This window comes from Sitophilus oryzae, unplaced genomic scaffold (assembly GCF_002938485.1).
Source record: "Sitophilus oryzae breed Bouriz unplaced genomic scaffold, Soryzae_2.0 scaffold_1973_pilon_pilon, whole genome shotgun sequence".
NCBI lineage: Eukaryota > Metazoa > Arthropoda > Insecta > Coleoptera > Curculionidae > Sitophilus > Sitophilus oryzae.
In genome coordinates this window covers 501,745-525,985 of record NW_022146694.1, presented here as the reverse complement: position 1 = coordinate 525,985, position 24,241 = coordinate 501,745, and the positions used below count along the sequence as shown (strand labels likewise).

Genomic DNA, 24,241 nt, shown 5'->3' with positions numbered 1-24,241 from the left:
ATTCAATTTTTAATCCCAAAATTAAATTCAATAACCTTGGATTAAATCAACAGTTCCTGCTAAGCAACAAATTGATCTTAAGGTATATGGTATAAACGATGACTCTTTAGTAAATGTTAAACACAAGTTTTTCGAAGATCTGAATAACGAAATAACAAAAGTGGGAAAAACTACAGAAATCATTATACTAGGAGACTTGAACTGCAGAGTTGGCAAAAGTACAAGATACAGCCAAGTTGTAGGACCCTATGTAAGTACTAAAATGGTTCTTTGTATTGAGATTATTTCTGATGGTACACGAGGAATGATTTTAAGATTTTATAATTTTTTTCGTCCATATGTGATTCAATTTTTAATCCCAAAATTAAATTCAATAACCTTGGATTAAATCAACAGTTCCTGCTAAGCAACAAATTGATCTTAAGGTCTGCAATAAATTATGTTGATTTATTTAAAACGAACAAATTTTACTTTCCGTACCGCGTAATCGAAAAACGATTATTTTAAAGCGCGTTCTATCAGTTGTTAGGTCGTTTATCATGCGATATTGAAACGTCAGTACTACCAACGTTTGTACGTACCCGATTGTTCTTGGTTTATGGATGTTTTTCGTTGTATTGAAGGCGTTCGAAGGTAGTAAGGATAAATTGGTTTCGCTTATGGTAATTTGAATTGTTGAACAGCAGGTGTTGGCGATGGAAATAGCTTATAAATGGATTGTTCTATGGTGGTGATATGAGTACCTATATATTGTCTTTTTCTTGCTTCTTTCATATATTTTCTATGTGGTACCACATGAATACCTTAAAGAATTACACTATCGGACAAAAGTAGAAAAACTTTTTAAAACTCGTCGTACTCCATAAACCTCCAATATTTAAAATAATGGTTGTTTTAAACATTCTGTAAACTTTGTTTTAAACATATTTCCTTTTAGCAACACCATCATTTTTCGCCACATTCCAAATTTATCTTATCAGAAGTTTATTTATAATGTGGACACAAATATTTTTGAAGGGACATAAATAAAGAAACCAACATAAAAATTGACCACACTTAGTAGTTTGCTTAAGGTGATTTACATCCTTACACTTAAGGTCTACTTAAGTGCTTGTTGCAGGTATATTTTGAATAGTATAGGAGATAGGCAACATCCCTGCTTGAGGCCTTTTGTAATTTTTATGCTTTCTGACAATGAGTCTCGTATTTTTATTGTAGCTGTGGTGTTCTGGTATAAGTTCTTAACTGTTTTAAGTAGGTTGACATTTATGTTAGTTATTTCCAACGTTTTCCACAATTTATTTAATGTTATGCTGTCATAAGCCTTTTGGAGGTCTATATATAGTAATTGTACCTCTTGATCTTTTGCCGTTTTTTTCTCTAAGACCTGTGTTATGGTAAACAGATGATCGACAGTAGACCTTCCCGCTCTAAAACCCGCCTGTTCTTCTATTTCTATCTCTTTATATTCATTTTCTATTTTATTCTTTAGTATCTTTCCATATAATTCTACTTAATGTACTTGTCACTGCCAAACCTCTATAGTTTGCACAGTCTTCTCGATTTCCTTTTTTAAAAATCGTCGTGATATATGAGGTTTTAAAATCTTTTGGTACTTCTGCGCCATCTATGCACATTTGGAAGAGTTTTGTTATATGTCGATACAGATTTTCCGTCCCATATTTTATTAGTTCTCCTGGTATATCTCCCGGGCCTGCGGATTTACCATTTTTTAAATTTTTACATGTCTCCCTTACTTCTTTAGTTGTTATTCTGAGCGGAGATGCGGCTACTGTTATCCTTTCTTGTGTTTCTTTACCTGTCTCAAAATATGTTCTGTTTTCGGTGAGTAATGTTTTAAAATACGATTCCCATTTGTCCATTGTTACTGTCGATATTATGTCCTTATTTTGATTTTGTCTTAATTGTTTTATCATTTTCCAGCTTTCAGTACTTTTTCTTCCACCCAGATAAGTATTGATTTTCATACATTTGCGTTCCCAAGCTTCATTTTTCTTCCGTGTTATTTTGCGTCTGGCTATTGCTTGTATTTTTTTATATTCTACTTTATCATTGTCACTATTTGTATTTAAAAATTGTTGATATTTTTTTAGATAGATAGTCTTTTTTCAGTTATAATACTTTCTATATCTGGATCCCATCAATATGGTTTTTTACTTTTAGTATATTCATAAGGTCCCAAGGCCTCCAGCGCAGCTGAGTGTATACTGTTTTTAATGTGTTCGTGATATATTTCGGGGTCTTCGAATCTTGTATTTATTAATCTCTCATCTAGGCGTTTTCTGTATAGTTCTTTTGTACTCTCATTGTCAAAGCTATATATGTTATATCTCTTTTGTTGTTTTTGTTGTTCTTTGTTGCTTTTTTGTTGTTCTTTGTCTTCCATATTTACATCGGTTCTTCTCGGTTTGTGTACTTTTGTAGCTTTGAGTAGATTATGATCACTACCACACGTGGCTCCTCTATACACTCTTACATCTTTTAGTTTTAGTTTGGAGTCTTTTCTAATGATATTATAGTCAATTATAGATCTTAATCCCCTTGTATTTTGTATCCATGTGTATTTGTGTATATCTCGATGTTAGTAGAATCCATTCATTATTTTTATGGTAGAATCCATTCATTATTTTTAAGTCATTCTGTACGCATAAGGTTATTAGTCGATTTCCGTTGTCATTTTTTGTATCTTCTCCATAGGGTCCTACAACTTGGCTATCTGTACTTTTGCCAACTCTGCAGTCTCCTAGTATAATGATTTCTCCTAGTATAATTTCTCTAGTTTTTCCCACTTTTGTTATTTCGTTATTCAGATCTTCGAAAAACTTGTGTTTAACATTTACTAAAGAGTCATCGTTTATACCATATACCCCAAAGATAGTTATTAGATATATTTTCACGTACAGTCATATTTATCTTAATGATTCGTTCACTGATAGCTTCCCCTGAATGCATATGTTTTCTAAGGTTTCTCTTTTTAAGTACAGATACTCCACTGTAGAAATGGTCATATTGGCCCATGCTTTCCGATCCTTGTCCTTTTTTCTTTGTCTCTGTGATTACCGCGACGTCTAGTTTTAGATTTTTAATTTCTATCATTACTTCATTTATTTTCCTAGTGAGGCCCTGTACATTCCATGTTCCATAACTCATTGTCCTTTTCCGTTGCTTAAGTCTGCTTTGATTTTTCCGTCCAGTTCCGAGGCTTTGGTTAGGTTTTTTAGCATTTGCAGCTTTTACGGGTTATAGGGAGCTAGCCTCTAGCCCCAACCCTCCTCCTTTATCCGGGCTTGGGACCGGCAATGGCCCCCTTAGAGCTACTCAATTCACTCCTTAGAGACCACAGGCGGAGTTTTGAAAGTTGATCTAATAAATTTATAAAAAAAGTCACACAAGCGGATTTTATCTGTAATTGTATTTAAGCGAAATAAATATCAACCTTAACGAAATTATCACCTATTATACACGAAGCACTGTCTTTCTTCAGCACGTTGGTATAACTGTAAAATAATCGTTCGAAACCATCTGTCAAGTATAATATATACGCATAATCTTTAGTCTCGTCTTGATATATAATGATTTTATTATTCAATGTTCAGGTTAAACTATAAAAAAAGAATTAGTGAGGCATGTGTGTCGGCTTATTTCGTATAAAATATAAGAGTTTGTTAAGGAATTTAATAATAATATAGTAGATTTTGAAACCGATTAACGAAACCTGTTCTAAGTCCTGTTCAGACTCTCAGTTTTATATGTTTTCTAACTCAAATCTTTTAGTTTGTATAGTAGATCATTGATATGCATACTATAAAAGAGAGTCAACAAAATATTTCAAAATATTTTGCTTATAAAAATGTTCTATTTTGAAGAGTTAATAATACTGAAAAGGTTGAAGAAATCTAGTAGTAGTAAAAAAACAAATCACAACAACATGGCTTTTTTGCTAATGCAGAACCTATTACACATCAGTTTTTTTTAACAGGTTGATCATCTGAAGATCATTATAATGGAGGATACGGATTATATCGTGTCGATGACTTCATTAGTTGTGATTGATGATTATTTATTGTTCGCCACATTCTTAAGATAGCAACACGAGTTATCGAGCTTCTTGATACAGTGTATGCCAAAAAATTCGCCAAAAAGCTTGAAAAGAAAATTAGTAAATCCAAGTTTTGGAGAATTAATATATTCAATCAGTATCAAATAGAACATGCTATTTTTTCAATCTTCTGAAATAGTTTTTTAAACAATTACAAACGTCGCAAATAATATAAGAAAGAATAAATATCTTGTAAGTAATTATACAGTATACCCCGGATTGTCTTTAAAAAAGGAGAAACTTTTTATTATTCACATTTTGAGAAAAATGCATTCTTCATAAAAAAATTTGCTTGTTCTAAAATGATTAATTGCGTTAAAACAATACCAAAAAATATGACGTTAATCAAAATTAATAATAACCATCTGTCAAAGAATGAAATCAAAATTATATTACCTACCATTGAAACGCGTTTTGATATAAGACTTCAAAAATTCAACTATATTTTCATGTTTTTTTTTAATTTTCTCTAAAACGGTATGGAAATTTGGGAAAGTATAAACGGGATTAACCGTTTTAAAAGAAGCAAACATTTTTCTCAACATGTCATTAATGAAAAAGTTTTTCTTCTTCTAAAGGAAATCCGGGGACATACTGTATACAGGATGGTCCGAACTGTATTCCGGAAATTTCGGCAGCATAATCTGCAGGTAAAAATAAGTAAAAAAGTTCGTACAAACGTATGTTCTAAAATGCTTAGTTTCGGAGATACAGGGTGTAGAAGTTTCATTCTTATTTCCATTTTTTCCAAATAATTTCTGAGTAACCTCAATATTTGTATGAAAATTGGTGCCTGACTGGAGTTTTTTGACATGAGAAATTTTATTTTGATGTCAATATGACTCCTATTTGTAGAGGGCGCCACCTACATGTGTTTTAACTCTTTTGAAGAGTAATAACTTTTAGTCTATATCTGTATAAAACTACTGAGTGAAAAAATATACATTTCCGTGACTATTTCCATTATAAATGTCTTGAGAACGGTTGCTCGTAGCGATTTTCACCAAGAGACCTTTTTACGTAAAAAACCTCGTTAATGTATATTTTTTTACTTAGTAGTTTTATACAGGTACGAACGAAAAGTTATTACTCTTCAAACCAGTTAAAAAACACGTAGGTGGTGCCCTCTACAAGTAGTAGTTATATTGACATCAAAATCAAATTTCTCATGTCAAAAAACTCCCAGACACCAATTTTCATCCAAATATTGACGTTACTTTATCAATTATTTGGAAAAAATTGAAATAAAAATGAAACTTCTACACCCTGTATCTCCGAAACTAAAGCATTTTAGGACATGCATTTATACGAATTTTTTTCCTTATTTTTATCTACAGAATATGCTGCCGAAGTTTCCGGAATACAATTCAGACCACCCTGTATATCCATATATGTATTGTGGTATGATTAATACAACATTACTCATACTGATATATCAAAACGCATAATACGATTTGTAGAAACTCCACGCCCGTATCTCACGCTCGCTGACCAACTCCATCAGTGTAATTTCCGACCTACAGAAAATGCCTTTTACTTTAGTTCAACCGGTGATTAACAGAATATTATAAGTTCACGCTCAGCTGCTCATCTAAATAGGACTCTCACCTAACTGTACTAATTCGATAGCATACGACCTAGATTAAACAGTTTTTCTTTAATGGCTTGACGCCGCCAATACGAGGGTTAATCGAGAAATAATTACCATTAAGAAAGTTTCTGTTTTTTCATTTGATTCCGTAGATTTCTGGTTATTTATGCTTCTGCTTCCTAAGTGGAAACCAACTTAAAGCGGAAGTCAAGAACTTCGAGGGCTCCCTCCGTAACCTGAAATGGGAATCGTCTAACGATCTAAGACACTGAAAAAAAATTCCCAGGACTTACCGAGAAAAATCAAAGATTTTCCTTGATTTAATTAAGAACAATCTTCGGATTAAATATGACCTCCTTATATTCACCTCAGAGACTTGGGACTTGATGGAAAAGATATAAGGGTGATCAGTAATTTGTATTGGAACCAAAATGCTAAAATTCGTATACATAATGTGGGAGTTACAAAAGATTTTGAAATAAAAAAGGGGGTAAGGCAGTGGTGTATTCTGTCTCCAATGTTGTTTAACTTGTATGTGGAAAGAGCATTTGGTTTGAAAATAAATGGCATTCCAGTTAATAATATCCGATATGCGGATGACACAGTGATATTTGCAGACAATGCAAATGATCTCCAAATCATTCTAAATAAGGTTACCAATGGAAGCCAAAGACTGGGTTTAAACATTACTAGAAAATCTAAATTTATGGCTGTTAGCAGAAACAACATTCCGAACACTAGAATTTACTTAAATGGTCATCAAGCAGGTCACACAATTTAAATACTTGGGATGCATGGTTAACCAAACGTGGGGTCCAGATCAAGAGATCAAATGCAGGATCGAACAAGCAAGAACAACTTTTCTAAAACTTCGAAGGTTTTGTCTATGTCTGAAGTTCTATGTCTCGTCCGTTTTGTTATATGGTGTGGAAGCATGGACGCTGAAGGTAGCAACGATAAACAGAATTAAACCCTTCGAATGTGGAACCTACGAATGCTAAGAGTGTCCTGGATCGACCGTGTGTTTTCGAAATCATCAAAAAGAGCAAAATAGCCTATTTGGGACACATTGCATGGAGAACGCTATCACTTTCAGCGTCTAATTATCCCAAAAAGGCAATAGGCCGAAAGAAGCTATCTGTCATTGAACAGGCATTCAGGACTTTCCAAGCACTCCAAGTCGCTGCAATTAATAGAACCATCTGACGAGGAAGAAAAAGATGAACGCCTACGCAGAAATCTGCACGGCACCTTAAAGAACAAGAAGAATCTTGGGATTGTTACGGGGTTTTTAACAGGACACTGTCTCCCCAATGAACACATCAGTAGATTGAAGCTAAGAAACAACGGCGAATGCAGATTCTATGGGGAAACACCAACACCTCATAACTGACTGCGCCGAGACGACAACTATTCGTGTCATAAACTTTGGTACGACTGATATCGGAGATGGAGAACTAACCTCTGTAAAACTGTTTCAGATACTGGTTTTTGTCAAATCCCTGAGACTGTATGATGAGTTATAACTCAAGAAAGGGGGATACAATAGATCTATAAGGTCGTGATGATTTTCTTCCCCCCTCCCATACAAGCTACAACCAGCTTGTTTGGTCGAATGAAAACTACACTAATACAGTATGAAGGAAATAAATACCCTCAGTCGATGGTTAAATTGTTTAATGTGCATGAAACAAAATTTAGAGCCTAATCCTTAAAAATAACAAATGTTAATAATCTTTTACTTTCTAATTGAATTTATCAATTTTTGACGAAACAATATAGTTTGATAATTATAGTTCTTTCATTAAAAATTGGTCGGTGGTCAAATTGTTGTTAATCCCTCATCTTTTTTTAATCATCAAGATGATTAAAAGTAACAAATGTAAATGATCATTTATTTACTAGATTTTTCTTAATGTTTAGATGAAATATTTATTCACTCAAAGTTTATTTTTATTGCTAACAATAAATCTATGAATTCCCTTTTAGAAAAAATTATGAATTTCATTTCGAAGTAAAACAGAATTTGATTAATAGTTATTTTCTATAAAAGACGATAAAATGGTATTTTATCGTCGTGTATAAAACAATACTTTTTTCCACAGCAAGTTACGTTTTAAAAAATATTCAGAAATTATTATTTTAAGGAATTTATTACGAGTAGAAAAAATATTGTGCTGGGTTTGCGTTGGTTTCTATGTAATTTCACAGTTTTGAGTCAATATTTTTTAATTGTCTTTCGTGTCGATAGCTGATTGAATTGGATCCAGAAATGGCTCAAAACGAAATAAGAAAAAATTACCAACAGATATTCAGGCTGAGGTGACAAACGCCATATTCAAACTACTTCTATTTAAATCCCGAATAACTTATGAAAAAGATTACAAAATTTTTTTTTTAAATGGAAGCAATTAAAAAACGTGCGAGAAGAAGTAAAGTTTTTAACCTATTCTCGCTGTTAAAGTATCATTTTATCTACCCTTGCGGTTAAAGTACTATTTTATCTACTATTTTTGATAGATATAAGGCACTTTTAACAGTTACAATGGAAAAAAGGAAATAAAATAATGTTATAACACGGAAAAGCATACGTTTAAACACATACGATTTAAGTGAGAAAACGTATATGCAAGGTTATTTAGTTCCTGTAGCGGTTTGTTTCACTAATATCGTAACAAATACCGAATCGAGCTGCTCGTAACAGCCTAACAAACAGAGTGGAAGGAATAGGTTAAAATATTACACTAAATAACTAAATTTTCTGCATAAGCGCATAGAGAAAATTATGCAATATGTTAACATTACACACTCTAATAGTCACTGCATTCGATTTATATCTGTGCCGTCCTTTCACGATATTCAAACAGGAATATCTGTTTTTAACAACTAAGATGGAACTAGAGATTTTTCAAATCTATACTAATATATAAAATCCTTAAGTGACTGACATACTGATTAATCACGATCCTGCTCAAACCACTCTACGTAAGAAGCTCAATTTTGGCATACAGGTTGATTCTAGGGTGTAGAGGTTCGATAAGAAGGGATTTTTTGAAATTCCTGTTCCAAGAGGGTGAAATGTTACAATATTTGTTATTTAAAAAACGGTTAGTCTTTCGGGAAAACGCTTGGACAAGCATACTTTATTTGGTTTTTTTACATATTTTGAATTTTTTTTAAAAAACCACGATGCTGCTTAAACTGCTTGACGTAAAAAACTTATTTTTGGCAAAAGGATTTTTCGAAAGTTAAATTCCAACAAGATGAAACTACCTCTCAAATATTACCAAATTATATAATAATATCACCATATTGTTTTTTCGCATGCTGACATAAATGTGAGAAAATTTTATCCAGTTCGTATGTTAATGGAAATTCTTGCTTTGCTTTATCATCACCATTACAAATGATTAATTCGACGCGAACGAAGTCGCTGGTACACGCTAGTATTTTATAAAATCCTCGATAAAATCAATATCTAGTCACAAAAAGTCGATTTATGATTACGGGGTGTTCCTTAATGACATACTAATATTTAAGGGGGCGATTCTTGGTCCTATTCTAAAGCGGCCCATACATTATCAAATAAACGCTGCGTTGCACAACTGATTCAGCAGTCCATACACTATCAAACAAGTTGCGCAACAAAGCGATGCGCAACGTTCCGTTGCACAACTGCATCACCCATGCACTTAGTAAAATTTAGATCAAACTTTTTATTAAAAGTTGTGCATTGTTAGAGAAACAATCATGTCCTCAATTGCCATTGCGTCAATTATTATCGTATATGCCCTAGATGATGTCGATGATACCAAAAAATGAAAATAAAAACAAAGAATTTGGATGAAACAACTAAAATATTGCACAACGAAGCGCAACACACACATACACTACACAACGCGTTGCGCAAACAGTCCTGTTGCACAAAAGAATTCATCATCAAACAATTGCGCAACGCATCAAACACTACCATAAATTGGCAACTCGTTGCGCAACAGCCTGCGTTGCGCAATTTGTTTGATAATGTATGGGCCGCTTAAGAGAAAAACTTCATGTGAATATATGTCCTAACCATCTTAATTTCTGAGATACAAGGTGGTAATTTTCTATTTTTTTCTCAATAACTCTGATTTTTTTATAGATATCTTTATGAAACTTAATACACGTCTTCTATGCATCAAAATACCTTTTTTGGTGCACAAAGAATTTTATTTATTTCAACCAGTGCCGTCCATATGAGATTTATATTGAATATTTTTGAAGAAAAAAGTTGTACACCACTGACTTCTCTTAAAATAAGAATTTATCTTCAAAATCTCCATTCCTTTCTAAATATTTTTTATCTCTTGATTTTTTTTCGCCCGACGCATAGTTTTTGCTTAAAAAATTAAAATCAGTTTATTTCAGGGTTAAATCGTTGAAAATCTGATGCGGTGACTTGTGTGGAAATCATTTCTGCTCGGCTCGAAGAAAATTAAGAAAAAATTTTTTCTTAATTTCAAATTAAATGGACGAAAGGAAAATTGACCGAAAGCATATCAACGAAACAAAGACTGACTAATGGAAAATTGCCCGAAATCATTTCGCTAAGAACATTTAGCGAACCAAAAAGTTTTCCGAAAAACACAATAATTGTCAGCTCATTATCATTGTCAGGTCATTGTCATTGTCATCCCTGCCAATTAACATGTGTTGTTTTATGTTTAGTTTTGATCTGATGAACAATCTTTTACCAAAAAATCGACATTTTGGGAAATTTTTATTTCTGTCCTTTATCCTTTCTATCTGTTTTCATTTATTATTGTTTCTGTTTCTAGAATGAACATTGTCTTTGTTTTCAGTTGATTTAATTCAACACGTATAAAAATATTTGTTCCTGATTTTTTGTGATTTCTAGTTTTTTCTTAGTTTTTCATTGAAAAGACAGCGTCCTGCTAAAAATCCTGTAACATTTTGAAGATTGTCCTTATTTAAATCAAGGAAAATCTTGGATTTTTCTCGGTCGTAAGTTCTGAGAAATTTCTTCAAGTGTCTTAGACCGTTGGAGGACTCTCATTCCAGGGTACGGATGGAGTCTTCCAGGTTTCTGAGTTCCGCTTTAAGTTGGTTTCCAATTGGGAAGCAGAAATATTCTGTCCAGTTAGTAAAGTGTTCGCTTCTTTTCTAGCTCGATCCTTTCCTTTTTTCATTGCTTTCTATCCCTTGGTTGATATCCCATAGTAGGAGGACTTTATTACCTTTGCCTAATATTTTCAGCTTCTCTAGGCATTCTTTGACTTCGAGCATTTTTTATATGGGACACCATGTATGAATCAAAAGAAATTGTATTTTGTCTCACTATGCAAGGGGAGTCTTAAATAAGTGTAAATATTTTTAGGGGTTGTAACACGATTATGAGTTTTTTTGCGAAAAAGAAATTTGGAATTTTTTGAAAAATTTTTTGATTTTTTTTTAGTTTTTAGTTAAAAAACATACTTTGTTGATAATATGGCAACATAGATAGTAGATTAAATTTTGAAGAAAGAAAACCCAGAAAAGATCCAGTAGTTCTCAAAATTTGAGCAAAAATCATTTTTTTTTAATTTTCAAAGTAAAATAACTCGGTTATTTTTGGACTTATTTTGAAAAACGGTAAAGAGAAAATATGTTTTTATATTTTTTAAATATATATTTTTATTTAAGACTCATCCTGTATAACGCCTCATGCCCTGGCCCATTCTAAGTGAACGGAACAGGGAATAAAGGTCAATAATACGAGTACTTACGAATTCATTCAATCAGAATGAATGGCTCACGATAAGATGGACACGACAGATGCACGGGCATTACCAACCCGTACAGCGACAACAGTCCACGCAGAATGCTTATGTTAATTCGCTAACGTTAAAAATAGGAAAATCGTGACTATGGCTAAGGCCAAACCGCATATTCGCCAGTCTTAAATCAAATCGCGAACGTAGCGACAATAGCTACGTTCTGGGTTTCCATTTTATCATTTATGGAAACATCTATCTGCCTAGTCTAGCACAGAGTCTAGCTCAGTAGAGATGAGTCTTTTAACTTTATTTTCGCGGAACCGTAACCGTAACTGAAATTATTTTGTATTATTTAAATTTGTGACTACTGTTACTTTATTGGTTAATTTAGTTTTAGTTTTTTTTTTCGTAAAAAAGATGCCATTTTATTTCCTAAAAATTAAACTGATACGGAACGAAAGCTTACGTATAGCGTCAATACAATAAAAAAAAACGGAATGGATATGGAATGGAAACGGGAGGTATAGTGAGAATCAACCTTTAAGTGTCCAGGTTTGGCATGCATATGTCATGACTTGTAGTACACATTGGTAGAATGTTTTTTTCTTTAGATACTAAATGTTATACAAAGATACTAAACCTTATAGTAAAGAAATTCAACGGAAAATAGTATAATTAAATATATTTCAATCGAAATGTACACAGTACGAAATATACAAATATACAGGGTTGTTCACCACATACGACACGGAGTATTGTAGCTAAACGATTAGATTTTTACAAATTGTAAGTTTTGGGTTTGTTGAAGGACTACTAGAGCTACGATTTAAAAATATTTTTATCAGATACAGTGTTCCAAATAAGTAAAAAATATTATAGTTGTATTTTTTTTAAATGGAACACCCTGTATATTATTTTATTTTTAGATTCTACGATTGAAATATTTTCAATTTTATAAAATTGCAGTAAAAATTTTAAGGCTTCATTTCAAGAGTATCGAAGTTTTTAATACTAAATATTTACTGAAGTTTATTTATTGATCAGATATTGTGTTGCAGTAATAAAAAAATGCTACCTTATACAGAGTGTCTAAAAATGTATATTAAATTATTACTAGGTTTTAACAACTTGTTTAATTTAAATGAAACACACTGTATATTTTACGGGAATCAGATGCACAATTTAATTGTCTATCAAATTGTACTATACCATTTTTACCTATCTTTTCAAATTTTCGAAGAAAATGCATTTTCTTATAATTTAGACCTCATTTATCACTATACCCATGGAATATTGACATTTTAGATTGTTTTTAAATATGTAACAAATTTTCAAAGTGTGCAGATACTAATATTGTCGATATAATTCGCTTATTTCATTAAAATATTAAAAAAAAAACTGTTTAAATATTTTTTGTTACCAAACCAAACCAAGCCAAACCAATTAATATGATCCCAGTATTCAAACTACATTAATTGACTGTTTACGTTGATTAATAATAATTGCTCCAAATACTAAATAACTCAATTTTGTATGTGTATTAGGCAGTGTGATAAAAAATAACATCTGATAAATTTTATTTAATTTTTGTTAACGAATGCTTATTTATAACAACAGAGACGTTCATTTTCATAACTTATTATTGTATTGATTTCTTAGTCAAATCCACATTTATTTTGAATAATTTATTAATTAAAACAATTAAGTATGTAATTAACTAATTTTTGGGCGGACATAATGGCGGTAGATTAATAATTAGTAATAATTCTAATATTTTTATTTTTCTATAATTTAACTCTTTTACAAAGATTTAAATAGTTTTCTTTTTGTGAAGAAATGGGCTTGCAATATATATTTTTGCCACCTGTACATTTTGTACATATGTTGCTTTAAAAATAATCTTAAATGTCAATGTTCCATGGGTATATTGATAAATGAGGTCTAAATTATAAGAAAATGCATTTTCTAGAAATGAAGAGATAGTTAAAAATGGTATAATACAATTTGATATAGAATTAAATTGTGCTTCTGATTCACGTAAAATATAGAGGGTGTTCCATTTAAATTAAACAAGTTATTGCCGTTTATAGCTAGTAATTGTTTAATAAAAAGTTTTGGACACTCTGTATACGGTAGTATAATTTTTATTATTGCAACACAATATCTGATCAATAAATAATATCCAGTAAATATTTAGTATAAAAACCTGTAATACCCTTGGAGAAATAAAGCCGTAAATTTTTTACTGCAATTTCACAAAATTGAAAATATTTCAAAAACGGTAAGGTTTAATTGTGATAAACCTTAATCAAATTTACCTTTATTTCAATCGGAGAATCTAAAAATAGAATAATATACCGGCTGTTCTATTTAAAAATATACAGCTTTAATATTTTTTACTTACTTGGGACACTTTGAATCTTGTAATTTTTTTTTAAATTGTAGCTCTAAGAGTCCTCCAACGAACCCAGAACTTACAATTTGTAAAAATCTAATCGTTTAGCTACAATACTCCGTGTCGTATGTGGTGAACAACCCTGTATAGAGAACAAATATCAAAAACTGTCAAATCGGTTAGTCTCAATCATTCCATTACATTCGATCAATCAGTCATCTGTACTACAAAAATGACAAAAATTAGTCTCTAGTCTAGGGCCAGCTAATATTGAACTGAATTCTTTAAAAATGTTGGTAAATATGATGAATCGAGAACGTAGCTATGTTGATGGCACAAAGAACTAATAAAAGAAGTAAAAGCCAGCTTTTTTCAACGATCTGCCAATTGTGTATGAGGTTCACCTTGATGATACTCGAGCTTTTGTCTTGGGGGTGGGTGTAAATTCTTTTGTACCGTGGCCGGTGTAACAACTCTTGAGTCTCGCGGTATTCTTCGATGTATCAGCAACGTTACATAATAATTTCTGAAGAATAGAATGTTTAATTAATCAGTTCCTGAAAGGTCTTGTAGTAATCACTGTATTTAAAAAAATTTTAATTACATAGTCATATGGAAATATACATATTTTTTATATTAAGTCATGTCAGTATAATTAAAGTTATTATTAAAATAAACAGTGAATAATTTAACGGAGAAGATCTGAAACAAAGGCTTTAAAATAAGATGTTAGATGGGTATAGTTAGGAAAAAGCGATTAAAAATTGATTGATTGGTAAAAAAATTGAGTCATACCAAAGTTTATTTTTACAGGGTTATTTATTATTTCGAAAATCACTCTATGTGAACTTATAATTTGAAGATTTCAATCCGATTTTTTTTTATAAAATATGTTTATATTTTAAAATTATTTTATATACTGTGTGGTCCGAACTAAAAACAAATAAAAAAGTTCGGAGATACAGGGTGTTCATTTTTATTTCGATTTTTTCCAAATAATTTCTGAAGTAACGTCAATAATTGGATAAAAATTGGTGTCTGAGCGTTTTTTGGCATGAGAAATTTGATTTTGATGTCAATATGGATCCTACTTGTAGAGGGCGCCACCTACATGTGTTTTAACTGTTTTGAAGAGTAATAACTTTTCGTCTGTACCTGCATAAAACTACTGAGTAAAAAAATATACATTCACAACGTTATTTACGTAAAAAAGGTCTTTTGATAAAAATCGCTACGAGTAATGGTTCTCGAGATATTTGGAATCGAAATTTATATTATACGGTCATACTCTATACTCATTGGTTGACACGTTTTTAAAAATTAATAAGAATTGAAAGTGGTACAGGGTGTCGTTGTGCAAAGTTTCGTAATTTTGTGTCCAACAAAAACGACCGGATGAATTGAAATAAGTGCACATATTTTAGGGTTGATATATTGCGATCTCAAAAACACATCTATGTTTTTATTTCACGAAAAAAAGAACTTTTCAGAATTTTGTATTTTTTAAAAGAATTTTTTTTTTCGGAGGATTTTTTATAATTTCGGTTAAAAAAAAGATAATATCCTGACAATATAACAACAGGTCGTAGATTAAATTTACAAGGAACAAAAACACAGAAAAAAAGTCCTAGTGATTTTCAAAATTTAAACAAAAAATATTTTTCTTTAATTTTCAAAGCAAGTAACTTGGCTATTTTGGTCCAATTTGAAAAATGGTAAAGAGAAAATTTGTTTCTTTTATCGAGATCTACCCACCCTGTATAAGTTATGTTATAATTAAGTCAGTGTTAAGCAATGTTTATGTATATTGGACAACTAACTATCTAAATAAAAACAATCTTAAACAAGACTTTTAATTAGGAACTAGACGTTTAATTATAAAAAGTAGATTAAAAATCGATGCATCTTTAATTAAAAACTCTAGTTAGTGTACCGTTAAAGATTACTTAAGCTAAACTTTATCGATTTAAGTTAATTGGTTAATAGACTTCAAAATACGAGAGCGCTATGATAAGTACCACATAAACAAAATGTGGATAATACAAATAAAATGTTTAATTGACTATCATCATCATCATCATTTTCAGCTTATTCAACTATTTCCAATTATGGTGTAGCCTCCCTCACATACTTTCTTTGTAGTGGGGCCCATTGTTGTCTATTATTCCTGCTAATTTCCTAATATCATAGTCCTATATATCAGATTCGGTCTTCTTCTAGGTCTCTTAATTCCTCGTGGATACCAGACTAATGTTTGTGGTCCATTTGTTATCCGTTCTTCTTGCCAGGTGTTCTGCTCATTGCGATTTGAGGGATTTGACTCTGTGGATGACATCTATTACCTGGGTTTTTTGTCGTATCCACTCTATTCTTTTACGGTGTCCCTTGGTTATTCCCAGCATATTTCATTCCATTGAACGTTGTGCGACCTGCAGTTTCTTTATGATGTCCTTTTTAAGTGTCCAGGTTTCGCATGCATAGGTAGCACTGGTAGTACTGCACTGGTAGTACACATTGGTCGAATGTTTTCTTCTTTAGATAGAATGGCATTCTAGATTTGAATATGATTGAATTTCTTCCATAAGTACTCCATGCTTACTTAATTCTTCTGTTGATATCTGGTGGTCCCGATCTGTGTATGATGAGTTATATATAACTTGCGCTATCATTGGACCAATTTCTATCTTGTTTTTCATTTCAGATATCTTGAACATTTATATATAACAGCTCTAAAAGCCTAAAAGGCCCATGGTTTGATTGGTTATCTTTCGCCATTTGTTTCTGTCTTTCGCCTTTATTCTCCACCCATTCACTCTTATCCTTCTCAAGTCCTTTTGAACATCCTATTTCCATCTGGTTCTAGGTCTACCCCTCCTTTTCTTTCCACCTATTTCCACGTTTCATTATCATATTAGAATTTCTTGCTTCAGCCATTCTTTCAATGTGTCCCAGTCATCTCAGTCTTTGTGCTCTTGGTACTCCCGTTATACTTGGTGCCCGATATTTTTTAATTATTCATTTGTTCTTCTGCTCCCTGTGTTGTTTATCTTCTTTCCTCTAAAAATTTTCCTCGGTATTTTTCTTTCCCAAATCTCTAGCCTCGAACTTTTGATTGCATTGAACGTTCAGTGTTTCACCTGCATACAGCACTTGAACATTTATTAAACTTTAAAATATGTATAAGAAAAAAAGTAGTTTAAAAATTTATACATCTACTATAAATAGAGGTCGCAGTCATAACAATATAGCTATCGCTTCATCTATTGTATACAAAAAATACAGTTTTTAAATCTGAATACAAATGCTTAAAGGATAATGACCCGTTCTATTCCTTTCTTGACCTCCCGTCGTCCAACATTACCCATTTCATTAATTCTAATTTGTAAATACGCAACGTCACAGTCTCTGGTCAATTACGTGCCATCCGACGCGGTACTTTCGGCGGAATTGGATAAGACTGTGACGGAATCGGCCAGACGGAACGTCACGACGCGCACACACAATTCTAGTTCAGTGTAACGCGGAGGAAATGAAAAGAAATTGTGTTTGTGACTCTCTTCAGTCTGTGAACAATAGTAGTAAAAATAAAGGTAAAAGTTTACACAGAGAAAAAAACGCTTGTTTTATGTGAAAATTCAACTTTGATGAAATTAGTTGTAAGTTGTAACTGGTAAAATGTGGGAATTTTTCGCCATCCCGTTTATTAATCCTATAGTATATTAAAAAACTTAATGTTAAAATCAAGAACAAAGTCGAAATCATTGCAAAATTTATTTTTATTAGTGACCGGGTTTCGGCAATTCCAACCATGATCAGACCTTTGTCCAAGACAGTTTTTCGTTTTACTTTGTAAACTGTTGACTTTGACTTATTGAAGTCAAACGAACAACTGTCTTTTACAAAGGTCTGATGATGGCTGGAATTGCCGAAACCGGTCACTAATAAAGAAATTTTTGGGAGTAGTTTGGACTTGTTTTCTCAGTTCTTGATTTTTTTTCTCATCACTTTGTAAAAATGAACAAACTCTATAACTTATAGTATATTACATACCGAGCAGAGAAGTGTTTTATCACTGTCGTCGGATTATCTAAATTTCGAGACAGTAATCAAAACCCCCCGTGGATTTTACACTGTTTTATTTGCAACCACGTCACTTATCGAAGTAATTGGTAATTAACTAGGTACTTGTGGTACGAATGTCTGATTAATCGAAACATGAATGATTTAGAGCTCAAATGCACTGACGTCCAGGTCACAGCGACCAGCCAACGGCCAAGTTGCTGCAACCAGTATAACCATTAAATCAAATGATACCACGCGCACTAACGTCCACGACCAAGCAGTCACAGCTTAGTGACAGCCAAATACATTTAAATTTACATATACCGCGGCCTCCCCATAAGAGCAATGAGAGAATTTATGTCCCAGGATTGAAGGACAGAAGATCGAGTTTGACATAAGTCCATCCTTGTTCAGTAGCTGGATGTAATGCACATGCGCCGAAATGCTACTTTTCTATTGGCCGAATGGTGTCGAGATGGGTTATCGATTTATTTTTGGACGCGTCGTCGGCGTTTTGTTTTCAGTTTGGACTTGGGCAGTCGCCATTAGTGTTTTCTCTAACTTTCTGTGTTTTCCACGTGTACTGTGTTTTCGTTTGTATTTTAATCTTTGTGCGTTTATTGACAATTTTGTGATTTAGTTTTAAAGACTTTTGCTGTAGTTTAATTAATAGAACAATGCGAATGGGCTACTGCTTTTTGTGTGGTAGAAGCCAACTAACCAAATTAATAATAGAAATTTTTCTCGATGTTCGTTTGTTTCATGAAAGCAAAATCAGAAATGAAAGGGATGTTAATATAAGACAAAAATATACGAAACTAATTTTATTCAAAAATCAATAATTGTTAAAAGCATTATATTTAGTCTTACTATTTTAAAATAAAAATGACATTATAATGTAAAGACTAAAAATAGAGACTACATAAGGCTAATTATAATGCTTACACAGTTACACACAGACTGTCTTATTGTAAATTATTATTGTTTTTTTCATAATATAAAAGAGTATTACAATGCAACAATGTAAATAATTATATTTTTTGTATCTAGCTTGATTTATGTATAAACTTAATATGTACATACTTTTAGTTATATTTGTTTAATAAAAAATATGTTAATAATAAAGAATTACTTTTGTTTCATTTTAAACCAGGACTGATGTTGATTATTGATCATAAATACATGGGCAGTAAAAGAAACAATAGACAGTAAAAAATGTACTGTTATACTTTGTTTTGCTGCAATTTTTAAGTCGAGTGAAATAGATATGCAATTTGTAATACTAAGTTCTTAAGACAGTTCCTTAATTGAGGTTTTACTAAATTATTTTTTGAATTTTAAAAAAAGTGAAATAGATATGCAATTTGTACTACGAAGTTTTTAAGACAATTTCTTAATAATTGTGGTTTTACTAAATTATTTTTTGAATTTAAAAAAAAAATATCGTACCTGTCACTTTTTTTCATTCGTTTTATTTAATAATAATTGTCTAACACAACAAAGTCTACTTAGAACGATATGATATAAATATAAATGAGTTCATTAAAAAATGGTCTGATTAAAATTAGTACCTAAATAAGCAAAAATTATCCCCTCATAAAACAAGAAATTAAGGAGTTCAGTAAAAGGATTGCAACTATATATTTTATTCAGTAAATTTTCATAATAGTAAGTATAAAAGCACAATCTCTAAAACGACAATATGAATAATGTATATTAAGATTTAACTCGAGTTTCAGTGAAAAAACTATATTGATATTAAAATATTTTAATACCTTCAGAATACTAATTACATACCATAAAATAGGAGTTTTTCGATGCGGGAAGCCTATCTAGAAAAAGAATTTTAGAAATCAGCAATGGGATTCTGTAAGCTCTGTAGCAAGAAATTTCCTATCGAGCCTATGCTATTTGTATACGATTGATGAGTCACTAGACAGGGAAATGTTTACAGAATCGCACTGCAGATACCTATTACGCTACTAGGAGCCCCCCATTGTGAGACAGATATAAAATAATTTTTATATACCTATTCCATAGCCTATTTTTTTAAATGTCTGTAATATTTATAATAAACTTATTTTAACGAGTAGAAGTATTGCACCAGCATCAAAATTAACACTACTTGTAAAAAACTGTTGCTCCTTGAGTTTGTAATAGATATAAACAAAATAAACATTCGAAAATAACTAAATCGAAGATATCTGAAAACTTTTGGTTGAAAAAGTGTTTTGCCATAACATGTTGGATACGATTAAAATATCTCAATTGATAAATATGCGCATAATGTTACATTATCAAACTTATTTGATTTCAGAATATTTAACAAAAAACTTCCAATTTTTCGAAAGATTTAATTCAATTATTAGAACGTCTTTAACCTCAACTTAAAATAAATAAAACCAAAACAAAACATATCATATGATTTGGAACTGTCCAATCAAAGTGCTTACAGATCGAGAAGCGCAGAAAACCTCCTCCCGAACAAGGATAGACTTATGTAGGAAATGCATTGACATTCTATAGCCATCCTTCAACATCGGGACAGGAATTTAAGCGGTACTCTCCGTATATTTTATTAAAACGTATTTGGTGGCAGCGAATCAAAGAGCGCTATCTGTATAGAAATTTCGAACTAGTCACTTGTCAACAACGTCAATCAAAACTTCTGGTCAAAATAATTAAAGCACTTTTTTCTACGACTAGCCTAGAAAATGCAGTTTGACACACGGAAAACTCGATCTGAAATTGGCGTTTTGCAAACTGTTGTGTGCTAAGGATTTAGCGCACGACATGTGTCATTTTTCACACGACATCTGCCAATTTTAACATTTTTAACCTCCAATGTTTAGCTGAAACGCCAAACGCAACGCAGTCGTCAGAAAAGTGTCATCATTACATCGCAAATTATTTCACAAAACTGGCAAAAACTGAGTGAGCCTGCTGCTAATCTGTAGTCGAAAAAGAAAAAATAGCGTAAAAACTCGTTCGAAAACTTCTTTGTACACTCGTTCGACTTGTCGAACAAACTGTCTCGAAACTGTCTCGAACAAACTGTCGAACTCGTGTGCAAAACGTCGTTTTCGAAACTCGTTGTTTAATATACTATTTATTTACTTATTATAATACAATTAAAACATAAAACATGCATTCCATTTTGGAAACAAGATAACAACACAACAGGTTCGCAAGCTTGGGACGGCTTGTTACTAGCCACGTGCAATCATGGTAGCTTTTTTACACGCCGTGTTCGGACTAGCGAGATAGTATACAAGCGCACTAGCGGCGTGTAAACTCGCTCCGTGTAATCGACGCTTAAAGTTCTAAAGCGTCGGTATTCCAGTGCCGGAAAGTGGCACAGCAGGTGCTCTATGGTTTCTACTTCCTCTCCGCATTCTCTGCAGTAGTCATCGTTGGAAATATTTCATCTCACGAGGTTTACCCCCGTGGGGTAGTTTCCAGTGATGACACCTACAATAATTATGCGTACTAGGTTCTTTTTGTGCTCTAGGAGTTGTTTTGTTTGCTTAAATTGTTAAGTTTTCCCCATTTTTTTGCAAAAATTGCAGGACAAAATCCAAACAACAAAGTAAGGTTTCATATTTGACAGAATGTCAAATAAATTATGAAAACTTTTCAGGCACAAAAGGGTACGGAAAATTTGTAAATGTGAGCCACGTCTGTTTCTTAAAAGTTTCGGAAAATTTGTGACACTAAGATCTTTATTCTTATGTAGCGAAACCATATTTTGGGAAAATGTTTTGAAACAAAAAACGATTTATGTTACGAAACATATGTATCAAAAATGTGTCGAACTAATTTCAGAACTTTTGTGTCTTGACACAAACACCATCATTGTTTCGAAACTGTTTCGCAATGTTTCTTAGGAGAGATTTTGTGTCCAAAAATGCTACTTGGGATAATTATCTCACACGCTCATATATTATAAATGTCACTGAAATTATATAGCATTTTAGAAAAATCGAATTCAGTATATCAAAAATTCCACCGCGTGTGTGGAATAATTTGTCACCGGATGAAAAAATCAAGTAACAGTTTTACTAACATTCACATATTTAATGCAATCGTGTATTTCAAATACCAGTTTACTTTTACTCCGTTGTCGCGTTCTCGGATATTTAATATCAATCTCCGTAATTGATGTTATTTATTTCAAATATTTTTTTTGCAAGTGATTTAGTATTACTTTCAGATTTAGTACTATTTTTTTTCGTGTTTTATTTGACGGTGATTTCTAAACAGCGATTGCTTGATAATTGAGATTAACAGCTATCAACGCGGTTTTATGGTAATACGTTTCTTGCAACTGATGGGGTGTATTTTTATGATCAAGGAAATCATGGGTATTAAGATAAAGAAAGTGACTGAAATAAACTGTAGATATATGTGTGGTGATATTTCAGGAAATAGTTAAATCAAAACCAATGTGTAGTATACAGGGTGCTACAAATTCGAGGTATGGCATTGGTATTATTAGTATTGTTTTTTTTAAACCAATTTTATTTTTTGCTATTGTTACTTTTTAGAAAATCAAAAAACCAATTGCACATTTTCATAGCCACTTTATTAAGGCTACCTGATAGTATTTTTAAATTTTCAAATTAGCTGATAATTTGTGAGATACAGAGGCCAACTTAATTTTTTTAAATTTGGACCTGCATTTTTTATTTCAGGTTTTGAAAGAACTTGGTCTCCCGAGTACAACGATGTGCCACACTTTAAACTTTTTTTTTTGTTTTGAGTACCATAACAACAACAAAACTATTTAATTATTATATAAAATAATTTCAAGTCCGAATCTGCTTTTTTAAATTATTTAATCCCATTATATTCATCGCAACTATATTGATCAGCGGTAATTAACATTGAGTAGGGAAAATCGAGCCAAATGAAAGATTCAAATAAATAATATCTAGGTCAGCAATTTAAAGATATTATTTTATTTGTTTTATTGTGAATTTGAAATCTGAGTATACGATATAATAATATGGCATAATATTAATCGTAGTTATTACAAATAAATCAACTTCCACAAACTGGTTTTTAATGATGTACATGTTCGAAAGGGTTACCACCCTCCCTGTTGCACAAATTTATTTTTCGTTCAATTTTATTTATACATCTCTGAACAGATCTTTTTCTTATACTTCCGAATGCATTTTGTACTCTTTATTGTAAATGTTGAGATGTATTGATTTCACTTTTACAAAAGACGTCAAGTAATGCCCCCTCCCCGCCCCTTGGAAACAAACCGGACCTGGAAACAACAGGAACCGCTCTGGTCATTATACTGCCCTACCATTTCCAATCCATCTTCCAGGGAAATGATTTGATTGTTTATATTATATTTATATTATTTATTATACAGGGTGTTTCAAAACAAATGCGAAAAACTTCAGGAGGTGATTGCTTGTTCAAAATAAAGGGTAGTTTGCTTCATAAACGTTGGGTCAAAAGTCAACCATTAGGGAGATATTGCGGTACAAAGATGGCGGAAAAATAATGTTTTTATTTTTTATCTTGAAAACGAAAAGAGATAGACTAATAAAATTTTGTGGAAGCATTACTGTTATGAAAACACACTTTCTGGTAATTTTTTCACTTTTTTAAAATGAGTGGAAGGGGTTGAAATAAACTACCCCTATCATTCTTGTTAACGAAATTTAAAGAAAAATCTTATCAAATAAATGCAAAAAAATTAATTTGGATAGTTTAGTTTGTTTAGAAACTTTTTTATCTCTCGTATTTTTTTGATAAAACTCACCGATTTGAAATTAAAAAATAAAATGTAAAGCATTACATGTCAGGACAAAAAACATTTTCTGATAAAGAATCTAGTGGGCTACTGTAATTTTTTAGGGAAAAAATCTTGTCGGCCGCTGTTACTTTTAGGATGTTCCTAATATTATTTTATTTGACATTACTCTACTGCAATACGTTATTATCTAGATGATTATTATTATCGTTATTATCACTAGATTCTTAATCTAAAAATGTTTTTGTCCTGACATGTAATGCTTTACATTTTATTTTTTAATTTCCAATCGGTGAGTTTTATCAAAAAAACACACAAGAGGTAAAAAGTTTCTCAACAAACTAAACTATCCAAATTAAAGCATTTGCATGTGTTTGATAAGGTTTTTCTTTAAATTTCGTTAACAAGAATGATAGGGGTAGTTTATTTCAACCCCTTCCACTCATTTTAAAAAAGTAAAAAAATTACCTGAAAGTGTGTTTTCATAAGAGTAATGCTTCCGTAAAATTTCATTAGTCTATCTCTTTTCGTTTTCAAGATA

The 24,241-nt window shown here is 31.8% G+C and overlaps 3 protein-coding genes across 3 annotated transcripts in view; 1 reads left to right on the top strand and 2 right to left on the bottom strand.

The window, feature by feature from the left end:
• Positions 1–24,241, bottom strand: part of LOC115883614 (leucine-rich repeat-containing protein 4C-like) — a 119,990-nt gene that overhangs the window by 37,563 nt on the left and 58,186 nt on the right.
• Positions 1,482–1,883, bottom strand: LOC115883612. The gene has a single exon (XM_030901968.1). It carries the CDS (start codon positions 1,881–1,883, stop codon positions 1,482–1,484), a length of 402 nt encoding a protein of 133 aa, XP_030757828.1.
• The window catches only part of LOC115883615 (rab3 GTPase-activating protein catalytic subunit-like), an 89,657-nt gene continuing 87,770 nt past the window's right edge, over positions 22,355–24,241 (top strand). The window contains 1 exon segment of the mRNA XM_030901971.1: positions 22,355–22,401. Within this exon segment, the coding sequence (XP_030757831.1) occupies positions 22,370–22,401 (32 nt within the window). The 5' untranslated portion in view covers positions 22,355–22,369.

What these genes read in the sequence shown, in the direction of transcription:
- LOC115883612 (XM_030901968.1), bottom strand. Translation starts at nt 1,883, where the DNA reads ATGGACAAATGGGAATCGTATTTTAAAACATTACTCACCGAAAACAGA.